At 38.5% G+C, this 21,227-nt stretch overlaps 1 protein-coding gene across 1 annotated transcript in view; it reads right to left on the reverse strand.

Moving 5' to 3' along the window:
• Positions 1-7,449: 7,449 nt before the first annotated feature.
• Positions 7,450-21,227, reverse strand: part of ARL8B (ARF like GTPase 8B) — a 53,642-nt gene continuing 39,864 nt past the window's right edge. The window contains exons 2-7 of the mRNA XM_082728818.1: positions 20,677-20,757; positions 19,325-19,398; positions 18,492-18,585; positions 15,281-15,348; positions 14,805-14,875; positions 7,450-9,565 (exon numbers count right to left, since the gene is read on the reverse strand). Coding sequence (XP_082584944.1) covers positions 9,516-9,565; positions 14,805-14,875; positions 15,281-15,348; positions 18,492-18,585; positions 19,325-19,398; positions 20,677-20,757 — 438 coding nt within the window. The 3' untranslated portion in view covers positions 7,450-9,515. The remainder of the gene's footprint in view (positions 9,566-14,804; positions 14,876-15,280; positions 15,349-18,491; positions 18,586-19,324; positions 19,399-20,676; positions 20,758-21,227) is intronic.

The raw sequence follows: 21,227 nt of genomic DNA on the forward strand, positions 1-21,227 counted from the left end.
CCTCGTGGGGGCGCGGCCGGGGACTCCCTCCCGCGCCATAGGCCGCCCGGACTTCCGCAGCGCCGTGAGGCCCCGCCCCATCCCCCCGCCCCGCCCCCGGGGCCCCGCCCCATCATCTCGCCCCGCCCCCTGGGCGGTCGGAGTCCAGACGGGCTGGCGTGGCGAGTAAGGGCCGCTCGGGCTACTGGCGAGGAAACTTCCAGCCAATGGGAGCGCGGCACGGGAGCACCAGAGGGACGCCGGACGGAGACGTGGCCCCCAACCAGGCGTCTTCGGGCAGAGCGTGTCTCCCTCCTAGCCCGGACCGGAGAAAGCCACTCCAGCTCTAGGTTAGGGATGGTGCCAGTTAAAAGACGTAAGGAAAAGGAGGGAAAGGAGCATTTCCTCGTAAAAGGAGCTACTTTTGCATTGCAAGGGCAGGGTTTTTAACAGGACCGTCGTTTACTGTGGGGGGTGGGATACTACCTGGTAGCTCTGGGCCGCACAAAAAGGTATCCTGAATTCTACTCTTTTCATCAGAACACCCTAATTTGTAAGAACCGCTCATTGTGATTGTAAAACACGTATTCCCAGATCTTGTAGTAGACCTAACAAATACCAGTGGAGGGTCCTGGAAATGTCTGTATACAGACAATTCTTAGCATCTGGCAATTTCAGGAAATGCTGAATTAGGCTATACTGCCTTTGTCTCGGAAATAGGAGCTTTAGAAAAAAGGGTAAGAGTCTTTATTTTTGCCAAATTCATTTAACCAAGTCCCCTCCCACCTCTGCTACTCCCACCATCTCTCCTGTGCGCCACAGTAGCGACCTAACCTTTCGGTTGTAGGATAGAGTCCTGGTCAAATCACTTTACCCATTCTGTGTCTACTTCCTATAATTAAGAAGGTTGCAAATATCAGCTCTGAAGGACTAGGGCTCTCATGTAACGATTCAACAGCGTAGGGGTTTTGTTTTGTTTGCTACATTTGTAGATACCTGTTAAGATGTTCTCTCAAAGTTAGACCATATGCCTTGTTACACTAAGGTTTCTGAAAAGCATAGGAAGCAAAGACTGATGGATGGCCCAAATCAGGGACTGGCTGAGTGACCAAAGCAGTGATTAAGAGGATGATAAGTTATGGGGTACGATCATCACATTCTCAGGGGACTTTTTGCAACTCAGAGGGAACCCAAAGAAACATTTTATTACAACACAAAGTAACTGGCATCTAGTAAGGCTGTCTTTTTGTGGGTTTGTTTTGTTTTTTGGCTGAGCCTTATCCCTCCCCCCGAATTCTGAGAGATACACCTGCCCAAGCATCAAAGAGTATAAAGAGAGATTGAACCAAGGTCTTTTGCCTACTGAGATTCTTTTACTCCTCTGTGCAAGCAGCTAGGAACCCTGCTAGAAATCCAAACTTAGCGCTTGATCCTGGACTTTCAGGTCTGCCTTCCCAGAACCTGAAAACCGAATGTGAACATGAAGGTATGTTGTTCCCTTAGTAATTATTATACTGCAAATTTTAAAAGTTTTAAATGTGCTCTTGCTCCCTGCTTAAGTGCAGTCCACATTAGTGTCAGCTCCTGTCCTCACATTTGGAGACAAGCTCTAATAAAAACAAAGAAAAAACCATCCAACTTCTGAAAGATGCCTGTCCTGGTAAAACTTATGGTTTTCAAAATGTGATCCGTTTAATCTTCACAGAAAGCCTTGTTTAGGCCTATTCCACAAGCCCTAATGGAAGAAATTAGGTTGGAAGGTTCAAGTTCTCTGAGCTACTTACGGTGGGCAGAAAAAGAGCTACCACCCAGGTTTCCTGAACTTTCCGTTTAAAAAAACTAGCTGGTCCACAAAGCAGATGAGGACTGCTTTTTCTATTCTTCCTAAGCCACTGTTGGCTTGGCAACATTGTTGACATTAGCACCCTGCAAGGCACAGCCGAAGATTTGGGGGCCAGGTTCAAAAAGTGCTTTGTCTTGAATTAAACTGAGCCAGAGGAACACGAAGTATCTCCTGCTAGCCTTTTAGATTAGCCTAAGTCTTCCCTCAAGGTAAATGTGGCTGTTAAGACTGGGACAATACCCTCAACCTTAAAAATCAACTTTATGAAAGGCTTTTCTGCACAGTCTCAGGAGATGGTCAGGGGACTGATTTAAAAAAAAAAAAAATGAAATGTACTGTGGTAAAAATGGCTTCACTCTGGGGGACGCAGAAGAGATGACAGCTAAAAATCCAGACTCAGAAGCCCTGATTGCCAGATGTTCAAGTCATTGCTTTGGCCTCTGAGTGACCCTGGAAAGTTAGTTAATTTTTCCTGGTTTTCCCATCTGTAAAATGAGGGTAATAAGAGCAGTACTCAGAGCATACGGCAATGGTAAGAACTGAAGTATTGAATGTATATAGTGTACAACGGTGTTCCATGGTGAGCACTATCACTACTCATTTAGTAAAAGTACCTGGTACATATGAATCTGAGGTTTGTTGGATGAATTAAACAAGTAAGCCTCTCCTATTTTCAAAGCACTATTTTAGGAGAAAACTGTGTCTAAGGAAACCAAGTATGAGACTGGACAAGGACTAAAACTTACCAGTCCAGCATGGGCAGAAAGAGCTTTGGAACCTCACATCTAATTCCAGTTCTACTTAACCTGTTCCAGCTTCTATACCTCATGGTCCTAAATCTCTCTGATTTGGAATTCTATCCTACAAGGTGATCCAAATTCAATCTCCCTCTTACTTTGACAGGTGAAGGAAGTGACCTAGGAGGTATATTTTGGTGCCTTTAAAGATATCCTCCATTGTAAATAAATCAGCAGACATTCCAGTTTTCAGAATCAATCTTGGGAGTCTAAGTCAATCAGCGCACTAGGTTCCTAAAACTGTAAAGCCAGAAAACAGCTCCTCCCTATAACCTCAAAGGGTACAAGGATACTTCCAGAGATGCCTATGTTAAATATAAGCATTAAAATAGTCTCTTACAAGGAGGATTTCTCTGCTCTAAGAAACTATAAGGGATTTATCATCCAAAGCAATAATATAAAACAAGTGGTATAATGGTAACTTTTAAAACAGAGTACTGTGGGACACCTGGGTGGCTCAGTAGGTTAAAGCCTCAGCCTTTAGCTCAGGTCATGATTCCAGGGTCCTGGGAATCTCTGCTCAGCAGGGAGCCTGCTTCCTCCTCTCTCTCTGCCTGCCTCTCTGCCTACTTGTGATCTGTCAAGTAAATAAAAATCTTAAAACAAAAGAAAGAGTACTGCTTCTTTCTGAAGCAATGTATACTTTCTAAAAGGCAGGGTTGGGGGGGTGACTTAAGAAAAAGGGGTAGGGAAAAGGAGGAAATTACCTATAATCACATTAATTTGGTAGAGATCCAACACCAGAATTAAGGTAATATTGTCTCCTCAGCTGGGTAAGAAAAGCTAAATTTCATGTGCTTAAAATTGTACTGTATATAATTATCATTCCCACTCTATTTGATGGGCAGAAATCCAGAAGTCTCTCAACAGACTCTGCTGACAAGACACAGGGAACAGGAACTGGTAGAAATAAAAACTGGCATATCCTCTGTAAAGGACAGTTTACAGTTTGGCTAGTTGTACTAGTACTGTGTACTTTGACACAAATAAGCTTCTGTGAATTGCTGCACACATACATGATTCACTGCAGTATTGGTCACAAAAGCAAAAGGTTGTAATAACCCAAATACCTATCAACAAGGGACCAGTTAGGTAAACTATGGAATCTAGAACAGTGAAAAACACATAGACAATTGCACGGGAACCATGCTGCTATGAAGGAGAATGAGGAACTCTCTATACACTGATATAGAAAGATTGCTAGGACACAGGAATTGGATAAATTCATGTTCGAATCAGTATGCTTTCTATGTAAGAAAGTGAGATATATATATACATATATATATATATATATTCCTATTTGCTTTTTGTATTTTGTATTAAGAAAACACTAGTGATAGAAAAGTGATACAAGGATTACCTGTAAGACCAGAGTGGTGGTGGAAGGTGGAAGGGTGGATACTCATTCATGGGTCAGACCATCATGTTTCTTAGGGTGTTTTCGATTTTTGAATCATGTGACTTACCTATTAAAAATCATTCAAAAAATAAATGGAATCTAGGAAAATAAGTGGTTACCTTCTCTTCCCCACCTGTTCTAACTACTAAACCACTATGCAGTGGTTATCCATCAAGAAGGTATATTCACCATTCATAGGCCTGCCCCACCCTTTAGGTCACTGATGTTTCCAGAGAAAGTAGTTATAAAAGTTCTTAACCTTCTTTGAAGGGTGAGGAGAGCTTGTGCTTTCATTAAGTCGGTCAGTGGTATGATAAATACTTATTTCTTTTTCCTTAGAAAAATACTGGGTAACTGGTAGATAGAAATGGTGGACTTTTCATATATAGGAACAAGACGGCACATTGTGTGATAAAGACGGTACAAAACGGAGGGTAGGCCAAAGCTATGTGTAAAAGCTGGCTGGAGAAGACACCATAATCGGAAATCTATTAATGTTCTATTTCCCATGTTCAAAAGGGATTATATTGATTTTCTTGTTTTGTTTTGTTTTTAAGATTTATTTTGACAGAAAGACAGCGAGAGGGAAAACAGGGGGAGTGGGAGAGGGAGAAGCAGGCTTCCCGATGCGGGCCTTGATCCCAGAACCCTGGGATCATGACCTGAACCGAAGGCAGACACTTAACAAGTGAGCTCCCCAGAGGCCCCAGGGTATTTTTTCCCCCTCTCAATACTACGAAAAGAAGTATTTTCTAACTGTTGCAGTTTTCTCCAAGCTCCAAATCAATTCTAGCAGAACCCAGTAACACTGCAGTTATAAAGTGTTAAACATTAGCTCTAAAATAGTTTGCCCCCAAATTGGTAGTAGGTATGTGTTTTCCACATTGTATACCAGAATAAACAATTTTCTGCAGTCTGGGAGAAATACTTTACTTTTTTTAAATGGTCTTCAAGTTATAAGCCTGTATGTTTTATAGCATTTCCTTCAAATAAAATCTAAGTTATTGTTTGATTCTGTAAAGTGTCTGTGATCTCCACTCTTAACTGTGTTAAAATATAAATATTTGTACTTTTGGATTATTTCCAAGATGAAAAACATGCGAAATTAACATATTCACTAGGCCAAGTGGGTCTTTTCATCTACTCTGCTGTTTTACTATCATCCACATCCCTTGGCTCCTAAAACGGTGGTAGCCTGTTAGGAGAAATTATACTAGAAATCCTCTCTCATTTTACAGATGGGAAAACTACAGAGCCAGAGACAATTCAGCAACTCACCACACAAATCAGTTAATAACAAAGAAAGGAACCAATTTTCTCAGATGTCAATCCAGCACTCCTGTCAGAGCCAAACTACATTAGCATTTTAAACTTGACAAATTATTCTCCTACCCATCCTTTCCTCTTATAAATTCATGACCTGCAAGCCCCAATAAAGTGCAGTTAAAGTATATTTTTTTCCCCTCTGATTCCTGCTAGGAAATCTGCATTACCTAAGTTACCAGCTGCCTTGCAGTTTTAAAATAGAAATTACCTTACTGAAGAGAGGGCTTGTTAATGAAATGGAATAATGAATGACTACTGCGATTGCTTAGATTAAGAAACTTCCCACTGCAATCTATCTGGCATGTCAATGAATTGCTTCTGTTTCCCTAAGAACATTCAAGAAGCAGCAATAATTACAAAAGCACCCATTTTTAGTAATAGCTGAGTTTTAAACAGAAATTGTGCAGAGGCTATTTACTAATCAACAGGAAACACCTGCAGCAGGCCACACATTGTAGAACTACAAGCTTAAGGAAGTTGGCAGGGCTAGTGTTTGCATTATTTTCTTTTCAATCATCTTCACAGGCATATACATTGTTGAGGGCACAACAGTTAAAAGTTTTTAAGAGAACAAAATTTTTCCATCACTCAATATGGTGGTTTCCCCATGATGGCATTTTTAAAGTATTTGGCCAAGTGGATGTTACTTTATAATGCTGGCTACAGTAAATTCAGACTTCGACTCCAGCTGCCATCTACCAGGTGAGGAGGCTAGAATTATCAAATCAACAGGATTTCAGTGTAACTTGATCCTGTATGTCTAGAATTACACAAAGCAATTAGTTCCTCAGTCAAAACAATGAATACTAAAGTAGCCACAGTCCAACACATAGAGAATTTTGTTCCTTTGACTGAATCAAAGGAACCTATTTTAGAAGTCTCAATTTTTGAAAGCAGTTAAAAGCTTAAAATCAAGGATAAAACTAACCTTCTATCCTTCTATACTTCCCACTCCTTCCCCACACATCACATTCACTTTGGGGCGCCTGGGTGGCTCAGTTTTTAAGCAACTACCTTACGCTCATGATCCCCAGTCCCAGGTATTCAGTCGCAAATAGGGCTCCCTGCTCAGCAGGAAGTCTGCTTCTCCCTCTGACCCTCTCCCTTCTCATGCTCACGCACCCGCTCTCTCTCAAATAAATAAAATCTTTTTTAAAAATCCCTTTGGTAGGAGGGTGACGAGAAGAGGACCAAGTTAACTGCTGACGAAAATGTCTCCACCAATTCCATACAAGAAATGAAACCAGATATCCTAAGGACTTCTGTCCAGACATGCTAAATCACATCCAACTGGCCAACAAGGTTTAGCTGTAAAGAGTAACAGTATGGCTATAGAGAAGAGCCAAGCTAACTTTTCTTGAGTAAAACTACCTAAGATCATTTCTGCAATATCTTTGATGAGATAAATGTTCACTTTTATAATGCAAAACATATACCACACTAGGGAAGTAGGCCAAATGGCTTTACCTTAAAAATATGCTTCTGGGGGGCACCTGGGTGGCTCAGTGGGTTAAAGCCTCTGTCTTTGGCTCAGGTCATTATCTCAGGGTCCTGGGATAGAGCCCCTCATCGGGCTCTCTGCTCGGCGGGGAGCCTGCTTCTCCCCCTTCTCTGCCTGCCTCTCTGCCTACTTGTGATCTCTGTCAAATAAATAAAATCTTTTAAAAAAAAATATATGTTTCTGTGGGACAACCACCATTTTGATATTTAACATCTTTTCATTCTGGAAGAGAAGTAGGCCTGCCTTGCAATTTCAGTTTATTAGATTTTTATTATAACTTTTGAAACAAATAAATTATAAAATGTCTATACAACTAGCTCTTGCCACTTCCAGAAGTCCTAATTTTGGTGTATCAGAATGGTTTACAAGTAACAGCATCTCCTCCGCCATGTCCGCCCAAAAAAATCGCACTATCAACCCTGTGGTTATTTTAAAAGTTTATTTCTATTTTAACTAACTTGCAGACTCAATTCTTTGAGAAATGAACTGATTTCTTTCTAGCACACTGTCTATGGCACTTGCTCATCGTAACTTTCTTCCCAACCCCTTCCAAAAAAAATCAGCACCTTCCATTACGATGCACATTTTAAGTTAAAACTGTCAATACAACCCTCAAAATGCAAGTTTATTGAATAAAGCTGAGAAGAGCAGTAAACAGACAAAAAAATGCATCACCTAAATAAAAAAATTCACGTATTTACAAAGTTCAGTAACTGTTAAGTTTTCACATGCAGAAGTTAATGCACAGGAAAATGTTGGTAGTAGAGTTTGGATGTCTTGAAATGCTGAAAGCAATGAACAGACACATAAACATTAAGTTTTAGCTATAGGTCAATTAACGAACCTATGCAGTCCCCACACAGTCACTCACTTTAGTTCCAATTCCTCCTTTCAGGCACAAGCAAATTGCCACATTCTTTGTAATGGTTCACAGTAACCATTAACGGTGTTGAGCTACAGTAGCAAGTTTAAATATCCCTTCATTTACAGAACCATCCATCCCATCAGGGAAGTATGCAACACGCTTCAAAGAATAAGAACAGAATTTTAAAAGCTGAGATTCTACTCATAAAAATGTGAATGGAGAAAAACAAGTAGTATCTGTGCAACACAGTGCAGTATTTTGTACAGAATATTGTTAAGGCCATGGCAGTCTATAAATTAAAACTGGTATTCATTAAAACAACTGTTGACTGCACTTTTGAGTGCTCAACATCTATGGAAATGCACTGTCTACATGAGTGCTGCTTAACAAAAGAAACAAAATCACACACAGTGTGAGGCAACACATAAGCGGGTGTAGCATAAAGTTTTATCTACTACAGTGGTTTATGTGAATAACAATTTACAAGTGAACCAGTATTAATGTGTCCCTTTATGTATATGGACATCACTAAACTACAAAACATGTTCATTTTAAGTTTTTATACATCTCCGTATAGTAGAAGCAAACAATACACAGCATCAGTTCCTCAGTTCTCTGTGTGACTGATTATTAAACAACCTGTAGACGTTGTGCATGATTACATTAGAGAGAGCAGGCAGGTCTAGAGTTGTCACAATAATCAAGATGTCTAATGGCACCAGACAAAAGAGTGCCAAACCTTACCTCAATAAGAGAGAAAAATAAGAATTTTTACTTGTTTCTAAGTATCTATTGTGCTGAAAGTCTATGACTGGATATAAAAAGTCGAGAGTTAGAGTGTCATGCAGCAGCACTGATTTAATGACTAGAGATAGAAAGAACAAACAGGTGTTTGTTAACAAAGTCTGACATTCTTAACACATTTTATTACATTGGCTGGAATGCTCTAAATCCATGAAAGCCTTTGAGAAAATCTTCAATTCCCAACCCTTTAAAAAAGTGTGTTGAGCCCCCCCGCAACCCCGAATAAGAGAAAAAGAAAAAGAAGAAAAAATAGAGAAGTAATGATCTGGACAGATATACAACAGCATGCCTTAGTTCCTCTCATATCCCCAACTGCTATCTGTGAAGAATTCTCAGAAAGCAGATGTTTTAAAAGTTCATATATGATCTCACCAGTGTAAAAAAACCATAACAACACTGATCTGGTGCCTCAGCTCACTCTTTGCAGACCATTTTTTTAAATTCCTAAGGTGTAATTATACATTTCACATGCATTTGTGAGATATGTAAACATTATGTTTATATCCCACATGAGTCAAGCTAAAGGTTTTCTAAATACTGTGTGGCACTAGAAACTTCATGCTGTATCAAGTCAGTATCAGTATTAAGCAAATGAATTCTACAATGAAATATCATAGACATTTACTGAAAACCAATATAAAAATCTGGCCCAGAAAGACCAGAACAGAAATATGCAATTTTCTTGATTTCAGATGGTCAAGTGTTTTTGTTTTAGTTCCCCCAAAAAAAAAAAAAAAAAAAAAAAAAAGGCTCTACACACTGTTTAAGACAAGTATGTATAAGAAGCTTTTCTGTGTGTGCTGACTTTATCATGACAACTCTAGCTGATTCTTTTTGGAGGATTAGGGATACACATCTTCAGCAGTGCACAAGAGAAATAAACTCTGAAAAAGGCAATTTCTTGGGTTTAGGAAGGACCGTATTCTGGGAAGTACTTCAGAGGAACGGACAGTAATTCTAGGATTATAGCCAGGAAGGACTGGAAGACTTCAGGAGATGCTTCAGCTTCTTCTAGATTTTGAATGTTGAATAAGCCACTGAAGTGTGATATCTAAAGATGGAGGGGAAAAAAATTGAAGGTGTTAAGATCAAAGTTAAGACACTAAACATGAGAGACAGTATTTAAAATGCAGCTAATTCAAAGTACATGCTGGCCCTGTCCTGCTTTTTCATCTATACTATTATCCATTACCTAAACTTCAAGAGGACATTCTAAGGAATTATGAGAGACTCAGCAGTCTCTGATTTAAAAGTTAAATTATGCTCAGGACAGCCTGTGCCATCTTTTATTCATTCAAAAATTTACTGACTGCCTGTTAAGGTAGTACTGTATATGAAGTGCCAGGAATGCAAAGATATGGGAGAATCCCTCTCTCCCCTCAAGAAGCTTTAAGTATCAAAGCTGGTAAACATAGACAAACTCATTTGGGACTGGGAGGAGGGCTGCCCCACAGAATTCCAGGCAAAGGAAACAATAAAAGCAAAAGAATAAACAAAAGCGTGAACAGGGTGGAGATCTAGATGGATTATATGTGATAAGATGTGGATGAAGCATAGTACAGGGGAAGAGGCTGCCATTCAACACTAAGGCTACCGCAGGGAGTCTCAACTTCACCTTTTTGACCTTTTGGACTGGGTAATTCTTCGCTGGGATGGAAGAAGGCCTTCCCAGTGCATGGCAGACTATTTTGCAGCATCCATGACCTCTACCTCTAGATGCCATTATCTACCTCCCTATACACCTGCAATTGTGACAATCAATAATATCTCCAGGGATTGCCAAATGTCCCCTGAGGAGCAAAAATGTCTTCTGTCCTCAACTGAGAACCACGGGCTAGAGGGAGCTAGATAACCTCGTATACCACTCTAAGATGCTACCAAGTTTGGGTTTTATTCTCAAGTCAACTGGAAATTACTGGGAAATTTTAAGCAAGGAAATTATATTTGCTTATTTTAGAATGATCAATGGCAAAAGAGGACCACTTGGAGTTGTCAGTATAGACAGTGACTATCACAACAGGAGTAGTGACAAAAACTGCCTGAAGCAAACAAGTGTTGTAGGAATGGAAGAAGGAAAATGTGGAGCTGACCAACATACAAACAGAGAAAGAATCTTCCAGCCTTCAGTGAGTTGTGTTTGTCATAAAGCTTTTGACAAACACAGTGGTTAAAGAACAGACTTGAGAAAAATAAAAGATAAGTTAGCAACAGAGCACATCAGATTTCACGTGTAGAAGGTAACAGGCATGGAGATGTCCAGCAGATAGTTTTACTGATCTCTGGTAAGAGGTGTCCAGAGGTGGCAGCTGCAGCTATCACAGCTAAGATTAGTCCCCCAAAAAAGCACTTAGACTGACAAGAGAAGGCAGCTAAGTCAAAACAGTGAGTTACTGTCCTTGAATTCTTTAAAAATATGTCATCCATAAAAAGGGTATGTGAGAATCTATCAGATGCAGCACTCAATTCTCCAAACCTGAAAGATGAATGCAAATTCAGTTTCCAAGCTAATAACATGTTATAGAAACTGTAAGCCACACACATGTAAAGAATACCCTAGAGCTAAGATCTGAAGAAATGCAACCTGTTCAGAGCTGTGGAAACAATGATTTAACCTGATTACTGAACCAGATCATGTGCACTTTAAAAGGAGGACTGCAGTATGTAGTCAAGAGCAAGGCCACATTCATTAGAATTGAATGGGGAGAAAAGTAAATCTGACGGTGGAATGCCTAGGTTTAAATATTTAAGAAAGTCACTTAAAACAAAGCTTGTGGACATCAGTCGAAATTATATCCTAAAGACAAATGGATCCTTAAGACTAGATTAAAAAAGCAGAAAATAAAGACAATACTTAGGCAGGGTGGCTCAGTTGGTTAAGCAACTACTTTCCGTTCAGGTCATGATCCCGAAGTCCCATAATCGAGTCCCACATGGGGTTCCTTGCTCAGCAGAGAGTCTGCTTCTGCCTTTGACCCTCCCCCTTTCTCATGCTAATAAACAAACATAATTAAAAAAAAAAAAGAACAACAAAAGAAAGATGATACTCAGATGAAGGAGTTATCTTTGCAAAGATCATGTTCACAGAAGTAATCTGTTCTGTGTTTAAGGACACATTACTGAAGTATTTCATACACCACACTGGGAAGCTGGAAGGAGAATATACCACCTGTGCCACCTGTGTGCACTGAGATACTTCGGGAAAAATTTAGTAAATTCATAAATTTGGTTCTGAAATACGTTGTAAAAGGTGAAAATAGGGAGGATGTTCAAATTTGACTATCCAAAAAGTCTAATCTACTTAGCCGTTATATTTCTTGCTCCAAATAAAACAGGCATTCTGATTTACAATCTACCTGTTCTGAATCCAGTAAGAGTGGATCCATTTCCTTGGGCTCAGATACTACTAAGTGAAGCAGGAGTTCTACAATCACAAACTGGTGACTATGGAGCTTTATGACAGACTATGAAGTCAGCCTCAAATAACAAAAGTAGTTCTCACCAACTCTCTTTGATTTACTTCCTAAATAAGCTCACAAGATTTTTTCAGGAAAGTATACGGCTGGTTTGTCAAGGTAGTAAAACAAAGGACTTTTTTTTCTCTTTTCAATAACTTTTTCCCCCTATTTTATGAAATACGAGAGAGTATAAAGGAGTAAAATGGATTTACAGAATAGCACAACGCCCTAAGATTATGGTTAGCGTATGCAGAACAGGGTTTTTCAACCTCACCAATACTGACCTTTTATACTGGACAATTAGCTGTGGGGACTGTAGCATCTTTAGAACATCCCTGGTCTCTACCCACTAAGTACCAGCATCACACTTTCGTTTATGACAACCAAGTGTCTCCAAACACTGCCAAATGTATCCTGGGGGAAAATCCTTCAGTGAGAACCAGAGTATATAAGTAAATGCTCTCTTAGGGACACAACTTAAAACTTAACAAGAATTCCTCCTAACACGTAAGGAGGGGGAGGATTTTTTTTTTTTTTTTAAATAATAACTCTAAGTAAACCCTAAGTGCTTGAAGAGTCTTTTCTCAAATTAACTAAATGCTCACAATATAGCAAGTCCCTTATTCTTATTCCCATTTAATAGAGGACAGCTTGTGTCCATCAGCAAAGTATTAGGTTCAGATTCCTTTTGGGTGCTCTTTAAAGGAAGCCCATGGGTACCTGGCTGGTTCAGTGGGCAGAGCATGTGACTCCTGATCTCAGGAGTCACTCACCCACACTGGGGGTACAGCTACTTAAAAATAAAATCATAAAAAAAAGTAAAAATAAAAAATAAAGGAAGCCCAGAATTAGCCAGAAAACTATCAACACTTTGAGCTTATCAGAGCATGTCTGAGGAGGGGTAAGGAAAGAGTTGATAAAACTAGAACTGAGTGGGGAAAAAGTTAACTATGATGAGAACCAATACATACAGAATGAGGCTAAAGAGAAAAAAATAACAATACGTTCTTCTAAACATATGTGTCGGTACTACGTATTACATTCTACTCCAATACAAGATATTGCTGGTTTTTTTTTTTTTTTTAATTGGAAGTGTGACTATGGTAGAATGGTCAGAGACACCATATTTTTGACTTTGAAGTTGGAGGAAGGAGCCATGAGCCAAGAATGCAGGCAGTATCTAAAAGCTGGAAAAGACAAGGAAATGGAGTCTCTCCTAGAGTCTCCAAAAAGAACACAACCTGTCATTTCAGTCCTTCATTTCTAGTTCTGTGAGAACTATGACAGGCTTCTAACTGACAGTAGCAATAGAAAACTAATACACCCACATGACATCCACCATATGTCAAATGCTGCCATAGCATTTTCACACTCCCTCTCACTAAAGAATTTTTAAATTGCTGCCATTATCACCATTTTATAGATGAGTAAAGACTGGGGATCAGGGAGGTTAAGTGCTTTATCCAAAACCAGTCAGAAAGTAACTTAGGACCAAGTGTTCTGGCCTGAGGCTGCAGGACTCCAAAGCCCATGCTGTTTGTTAAGCCAATTATGTGGCAATGATGGACAGCCTCATTTTTCTGTAGTGGCCCACAAAGCAATTTTTTTCACTAGTGACCACCAAACTGGGAGAGGTAAAGGTGCCATGAAAATCTCTAGGCTCCTACCCAGCTGCTTCAAGGTACATGCATTAAACTCTCCTCTCACACTTTGGTTGAACCTGTCATACCAGACAAGAACTGTGTGACTTAGCCTTAGTAGCTTTTTGTCACGAAGGTACACTTTCCTGTGAGGATATTTTATTGTACCATTATAGGTCTTTTCACTCAAATAGCTAAGAGGTTGAATAGCCATTCATCTTGACAAATCTTTCATCTTTCCTCTTTACCTTTTGATCCTTCTCACCCATTCCAATCCACGTTTATTAAATAACCTCTCACAAATCAGTTAAGAAACTGAAGTTCAACCAGATACTTGAATTCTTTAAGGATCCTGTATTGGACTGAATACTGTTCCCCTAAAAATTCACACTTACCTAGAACCTCAGAATTTATTCAAAAATTGTCTTTACAGATACATGAGATCATACTGAATGAAGGTAGGCCTTAATCCAATGGTATCTATCTTTGTAAGAAGAGGAAATACACACACAGACATGCACAAAGAAGAAGGCTATATGAAGCCAGAGGCAGAAAATGGAGGGAAGCATCAATATATCAAAGAATGTTAAAGGCAGCCGGCAACCACAAGCTAAGAAAAGCAAGGAAGGACATTCTCCAACAGCCTTCATGGCCCTGCTGACACCTTGATTTTGGACACCTAACCAACCTCAACTTGAGAAAATAAATTTCTGCTGTTTTAAACCACCCAGTTTGTGGTACTTTGCTATGATAGTTCTAGGAAATTAATACAGACATTAAATACATAAAGAGTACTTTTGGCTTATATTTCCAACTGAGTACTAACATTACAGTAATATACCGGTTCAATAAATGAACAATTGTTTTAGTGCCTACGGACCAATTTTTATAGTCTTATTTCAAAAACATTTTGTTACAAAGCATAGCTGGATACTAACTCTGCCAAAATTAATACAATAAATTGATAACACATAATGTTTAACTTCATGTCTATTTCATTTACTTCTTTAAATAGCACAGGGCACATTCAGGATGTTGTATTTGCTGTCAAAAGATATAATGTCTATTGCTTTTCCTTAGATAAAAACAACAGTCCTCTATAAAAGAAGTCACTTAGAACTGGGAATAATAAAGAGTAAGGAGCATTAAGACATCCCTTCCCGTGATAGTCATTTCTTTCACAGTCATTTCTTACCTATATTATCCTTTTCTTTGCAAGAAATTGAATAGCAGCAAATTTCTCTATCCTGAATAGCAGACAGGTTCCTATAAGAAGCAGAATTAAGACAATAAGTCTGTACTTAAAATAACTATCATACCTATCATTCTTTGTTCAATTTTCTTATCTTTTTATACTGAAGAAATTATTTTACTACTATGAAAATTTTAGAAATTCACTTGTCTGGTAGGCCAAATTTACCATGTTTGCCCAAACACATGGCTGTAACTACTAAATAACAGGAGGGCCTGGCTGGCTCAGAAGAGCATATGAATGACTCTTGATCTCGGGGTTTTAAGTTCAAACTCCATGTTGTATGTAGAGATTACTTAAAAATAAAATCTTTAAAAAATACTAAAAATATAATGATGCTAAACAAAGTATTAGGCAAAACAGTGTAATTTAGAACCCTTTTTTTTAAAAAAACACCATCATTCATTCTTAAAACATACATTTTTTCAATTAGCTGTTTCTCATCCAAGGCATTAGGAAGATCTCTCTTGTTTCCAAGTACTAGCACCTTTAAAAAGAAAAGATATTAACAATAAACTTTTATGTAAGAAAAGGTCACAGGAACATATGATAGTCATATCTGTAGACATTAAAATTAGAACGCTACCATAATATTGAGGCATATTTGTTTAACTGGTGGCCTATCTCACTTACTTAGTCATTCAAATTAGTATTCATTTCAACTTCTACTGCATCAATGCCCCGAATTCAATACATGGCTGCCAACTTCTACTAAAATGTTACAATTCTATGGTATGAATTCTCCAATTTCTACATAAATCTCTACATAATGTGAATATGATCTTAACACAACCAAGAATGGGGGAACAATTTTTTAACCATTTTTGTTAGCCATTAATCATACGAACACATAAGTATGCTTAAAATTCCCAATCCATCCTACAGAATATCATGTATAAATATTCTAAGACAGGGGCGCCTGGGTGGCTCAGTGGATTGAGTCTCTGCCTTCGGCTCAGGTCATGGTCTCAGGATCCTGGGATCGAGCCCCACATGGGGCTCTCTGCTCAGCAGGAGCCTGTTTCCCCTTCTCTCTCTCTGCCTGCTTCTCTGCCTACTTGTGATTTCTGTCTGTCAAATAAATAAATAAAATCTTTAAAAAAAAAAAATATTCTAAGACAATGGTTAAGTATGGAAATTAGGATAAATATAGCAGTCATAAGCTCTATGAAGAAATGGTATCATCTGGTTGCTAGATGTGCTTTGAAAAGAAAGGAAAGCAGAGAGGCTTCCCAACCACCACTCTGTCTCAGATAAGTCCTTTCTGCCTTAGAGAAGAAAAAGAATTTGAGTACATATAACATATTTGAGAATATCCATACTCTAAAACAGTGTTCTCTAAGAACATGTAATCTTTGACCCATCCCAACAATATACATGCCATGTCTACCTTACCATAACTATTTCTTTCACTTAATACACCCCTATCCCCACCCTACTCCATACACTTTGACCATTTCTACTCATAGGACCAAGATACTTACTCTGCACAAAGGACCAAGAGACAAGGACAAAGGCAGAGAGAGCTGGGGAAACTGGGAGCTCACAAGACAATGTTAAACTACAGCCTGTCTCCCCTTCCCCAACTTTCACCCCTCTCCATACTCTTATTTAAGTCACACCAGGTTCTCAGGCTAGACCTTACTGAATTTCTAAAAATAATATCATGGCCATTTGTGATCAGCTGTCAATTTCGGGGTTACCTGGCATTTTGGCCCTCTTACTACATTTAAGAACTCTCCTCCTACCTTATGAACCTGCCTCCTGATAAAGCTACTTGCTTCTATGGATAATTTTTCCACCAGTTCCTCTGCTAGAGCATGGATGCATAATCTAGGATGAACCAAACCTTTCCATGCAGAGGCAGAGATGCAAGAAAGCAGGATAGAGAACCATTCCAATAGAGAAAGGGAAACAGCTAAATGACTTTCCAATCAGAACAATTATGTCTAGTGTTCAGAAACTGCATGTGGTCAACAGACTTACTCTGTGGTGTGAGTTTGGATGTGATTCTAGCAGCTGGTTACTTCCTTGTTCCAGCTTATTTCCTGAACCTGCTTATGTGTAGCCTTCTCAGAGACTCTGTGAGCTACCCAATATCCCTTCAATGAATTCCTTTCCACATAAGTCAGCTTTTTACTGCTTGCAACTAAGAAGGCTTATGGTGACCTTAAGGGAAGACTGATTTTTACTTCTGGTAGGTATACAGAACTAAGTTTTAACACTTAAAAAATAGAATAGGCTTTGAAGTCAGATAGACATGGATTCGAAACCTGTTGCATAACAGGTAGTGTTGCCATGTAACTGTGAAGAACAACTGTTCTAAAGGAGGGATAACCACAAACTTCATTATGTTGTTAGGATTACCTGAGATAATATACCTCAAGTATTTGACGTTCATGAACTTGTCATGAGGCTAACGCATGGTCCTTTGCCAATATTCTTCAGCTCAACAAATGGCACCACCTTCCATCTAACTTCATGAACCAGAAACAACTAGGAATTATTCTTTCTATCTCTTCTTCCAATCCATTATGTCGTCGGGTAGACAGCATTCCTAAATATCCCTAAAATCTGTATCCTTCTCATCATCTTGTCTACTACCACCCTAACCCATGGTACTGTAATTTGCCAAGACAACTTCCAACAGCTTCCCAAAACTACCCTCCTTATAGTCCCCCTTGCCACTTTAACCCATTCTTAAAATGAAATCACAATGACTCAAGTAATAAATCTGACATTTAAAATACTACAACAGTGAGTGCCAGGGTGGCTCGGTCGGCCGGTCAGTGGAGCAGTTGAGCGCCTGATTCCTGATTTTTGGCTCAGGGTCATGGGGTTGGACACCCTCCCACCAGCTCTGTACTCAGGGAAGTCTACTTCTCCTTCTGCTCTGCTCTGCTCCTCCCCCTCCCCCCACCCACACATGCTCTCTTAATAAATTAAATCTTAAAAAAAAAAAAAAAGGAAAAGAAAAAAGAAACACTTCAGAAAAAAGCTTTAAAACTAGCAACAGTTTCCCACATAGTCCAGCCCAGCCTCCCTTTAGTACTCTAGCTGCCACATGGCTTACCACACTCTCCCCACCCTCTCACTCTGCTTTTGCTCTAGGGAGACTGGCCTCTTCTCAGTGCCTTGCTTCCTCCTACCAAAAGGCTTTGGCTACAACTCTCTTTTCCTCACATGTCTACATATCCTCACCATTCAGCTCAAGCATCGATTCCTCAGAGAATCCTTCTTTCTTCCCCCAATCTAGATCAAATATCCCCTCTAACTTATAATTCTCAAGGCCCCAGGTACCTCTCCCTCATAGCACTTATCAGAGCTGTATTATTCAATTGACTTCATGGCATCTACCTTTCCTACTAAACCATAAGCTCCATGATGGCAGGAAGCATGCTTCTGTACACTTCTGTTCATCACTGTATCCCCAGGACTGAGCACTGCTCCTATTGTATATAGTTTAATAACTAGCTGGTTAAGAAATTAATAAAAAGCACAGTACCCAGTATATGGCTAATATTCAGTTAAAAAGTCTTTTAAGATCTTAAGACATTTAACATAATAAATCATAATTTTAAAAATGATAACTCTTATAATCATATAAAATAACAAGAACCCCATACTTACTGGAATTCCTTGTAACTGTGGCTTATCTAGAAGATTATGTAGTTCATTTCGAGAGGCTTCTATCTTTTCACGATCAGCAGCATCTATCATATAACTTAAAAGAAAAAGTGACTTCAGTATCTCTTGTCTCCAAATTCTCTGATGGTCACAATTAGGGGTGAAGATTTTTAATTTTCAAATTTACACTATTAAGGGGCACCTGGCTGGCTCAGTCAGAATAGCATGCGACTTTTGATATTGGGACTGTGAGTTTGGGCCCCATATAGGGTGTAGAGATTACTTAAATAAATAAACAAACAAACTTACTTTAAAAAAAGATTTACATCACTGAAATTGTTAATAATAAAGACCCAGATAAAGAAAAGCTCAGTACTCAAAAATACTTTTAAACAGGGGCGCCTGGTTGGCTCAGTGGGTTAAAGCCTCTGCCTTCAGCTCAGGTCATGATCCCAGGGTCCTGGGATAGAGTCCTGCATCGAGCTATCTGCTCAGTGGGGAGCCTGCTTCCTCCCTCTCTCTCTGCCTGCATCTCTACTTGTGATCTCTGTCTGTGAAATAAATAAATAAATAATCTTAAAAAAAAAAACTTTTAAACAGACTATATTTAGATGCTAATATATGACAGTAAAACATTTATAACCCTTAGTTCTTAGCAGCATAAACCAAAAAAACCCCTAAAACTCTCATTTATGATTAAATTTGTTGAAGTTTTGTATTAATGGGATTACACTAATAAAGACTATTACTGCATGAAATAAAAATTGAGTCTTTGCAAGTATTAAAAACAAGTTTTTTCCCGGAAACCTAAATTGACCTTTTTAAGAAGCGCTTACACAATGGCATTGACTCCTCTGCAGTACCGTTCCCACATGCTTCGGAATCGGGGCTGTCCTCCTATGTCCCAAATCTTTAAATCAAGAGAGAATTTTTAATAAAGATATTTTAAGTAATACTTTGAAAGAAAAAGTAGCAGGAGAATAAAATCAGGCAGATACGCCCATTTCCACAATGTCAGAGCCAAATTACTCCTGAAAAACTTAAGCTGAAACAAGTTCTTAATCTAGAAGCTCTTGGGTCCACCTCTAAATTTGAAGCTCATATTTCATATGTTTACACGGGATCTAATAAGTTCTACTAAAGAAAATTTTTTGCAATACCTTCTTTGCTTGCTAACCAATAAATTTCTGTATTGAAAATATATCTTTAAGAGAACACTTTCAGCATGTACCGAACCAAGCATCATCCACAATCTATTAAGATTTAATTGTTTGACTGGGTATGCATTAATGCCTAATCATTTACAAATTTACTGTATCTATACGAAAGCTACTACCCACAATAATTCCATAGTTCTGCCTACTCTGTAGGTATTATTCTGGACACTGAGCTACCTAAACGTCTTAAGTCATGGTATTTGTCTTCAAAAGGCTTCCACTTTAGGCTTCCACTTTAGGGACAGACACCTGTAATATGCATTAAAAAAACCCTATACATGAAAAATGAGAAGCTTCATTAGATGAGCTCCAGAAAGAATTTAGTAAGCAGCTTCTGTGAGCCATAGGAATTAGGTGAAAGGACTGTAAAGGCTCAGACAGTTACAAGTAGACTCCCATGAACTATAGAACACACCCAAAAAAACTAAAATATATCCCCTGGTAAACAATCCAACAGTCCAGGATTTAATTAAACCTGTCAAACTCATTCTCAAAACAATATTATGTTTACCTAGTTAGCTTTCTTATTTCACAGTTTTAATTTCAGCACTTAGTAGCAAAGAAAGAGAAAGCTGGGTTACTATATATGTACCACAAATATAATATTAAATTACCAGTATTATAAATAAATTATCTTTCAATATAAAATACTGTCCATGAAATAATATAATACCAATACAAATGTAATTCCAAATACAGGATCTCAAACATGGGATTTTTATTTCTTAGGAACATCTACATCCCAAATATAATTCTGCCAAGCCATATGTTAAGTTTTTTTATGGCACTTAACATTTCAACATACACATTCTGATATATGAAAGAAAAAAACAACTGATTTACATTTGTTTGGAATGTACCCATTCATGAGTTAAGAATTACGAATAAGCATGTAAAAAACAAAGGAAGAGAAAAATCTGTAGCTGTGTATGCTGACAATTTAAATCAAGTATGGCAAGAAAGTCACGTACCTTTATTGTGACGTTACCTTTAGTTACTTTCCTCATGTTAAAGCCCACTGTGGGTATCATATCTTCACTGAATTGACCTGACTGAACAAAAGAAAACATCTGAAGTTAATCAACATTTATTAAGACATATAACATGGCATAAGCTTGAGGAATCAACAATGCTTCTATAACCATTTCAGTATATTACTGAAACCTACTGGTGGTTAACAAATTGTCTTAAGAAAACATTCTTTATACATATGCCTGGGTGGCTCAGTTAAGTGTCCAACTACTGATTTCAGCTCAGGTGATGATCTCTGGGTTGTGAGATCAAGCCCCTCTTCAGTGGGCGTGGAGCCTGCTTAAAGATTCTCTCTCTCCCTCTCCCCTTGCTCCTACCCACTCTCCTCTAAAAAAAAAAAAAAACAAAAAAGAAAGAAAGAAATAAAACATTTCTTTTAACCACAATTTTTGAAGAGATACATTATTTCATTCATACAAATGCATATTCCCTTTAAAAAAAATACTTTTAATAAGATTAAAACTTCTTACATATTTCCTTAAGTTTAAAA

Source organism: Mustela nivalis (genome assembly GCF_964662115.1).
Source record: "Mustela nivalis genome assembly, chromosome: 1".
Classification (NCBI taxonomy): domain Eukaryota; kingdom Metazoa; phylum Chordata; class Mammalia; order Carnivora; family Mustelidae; genus Mustela; species Mustela nivalis.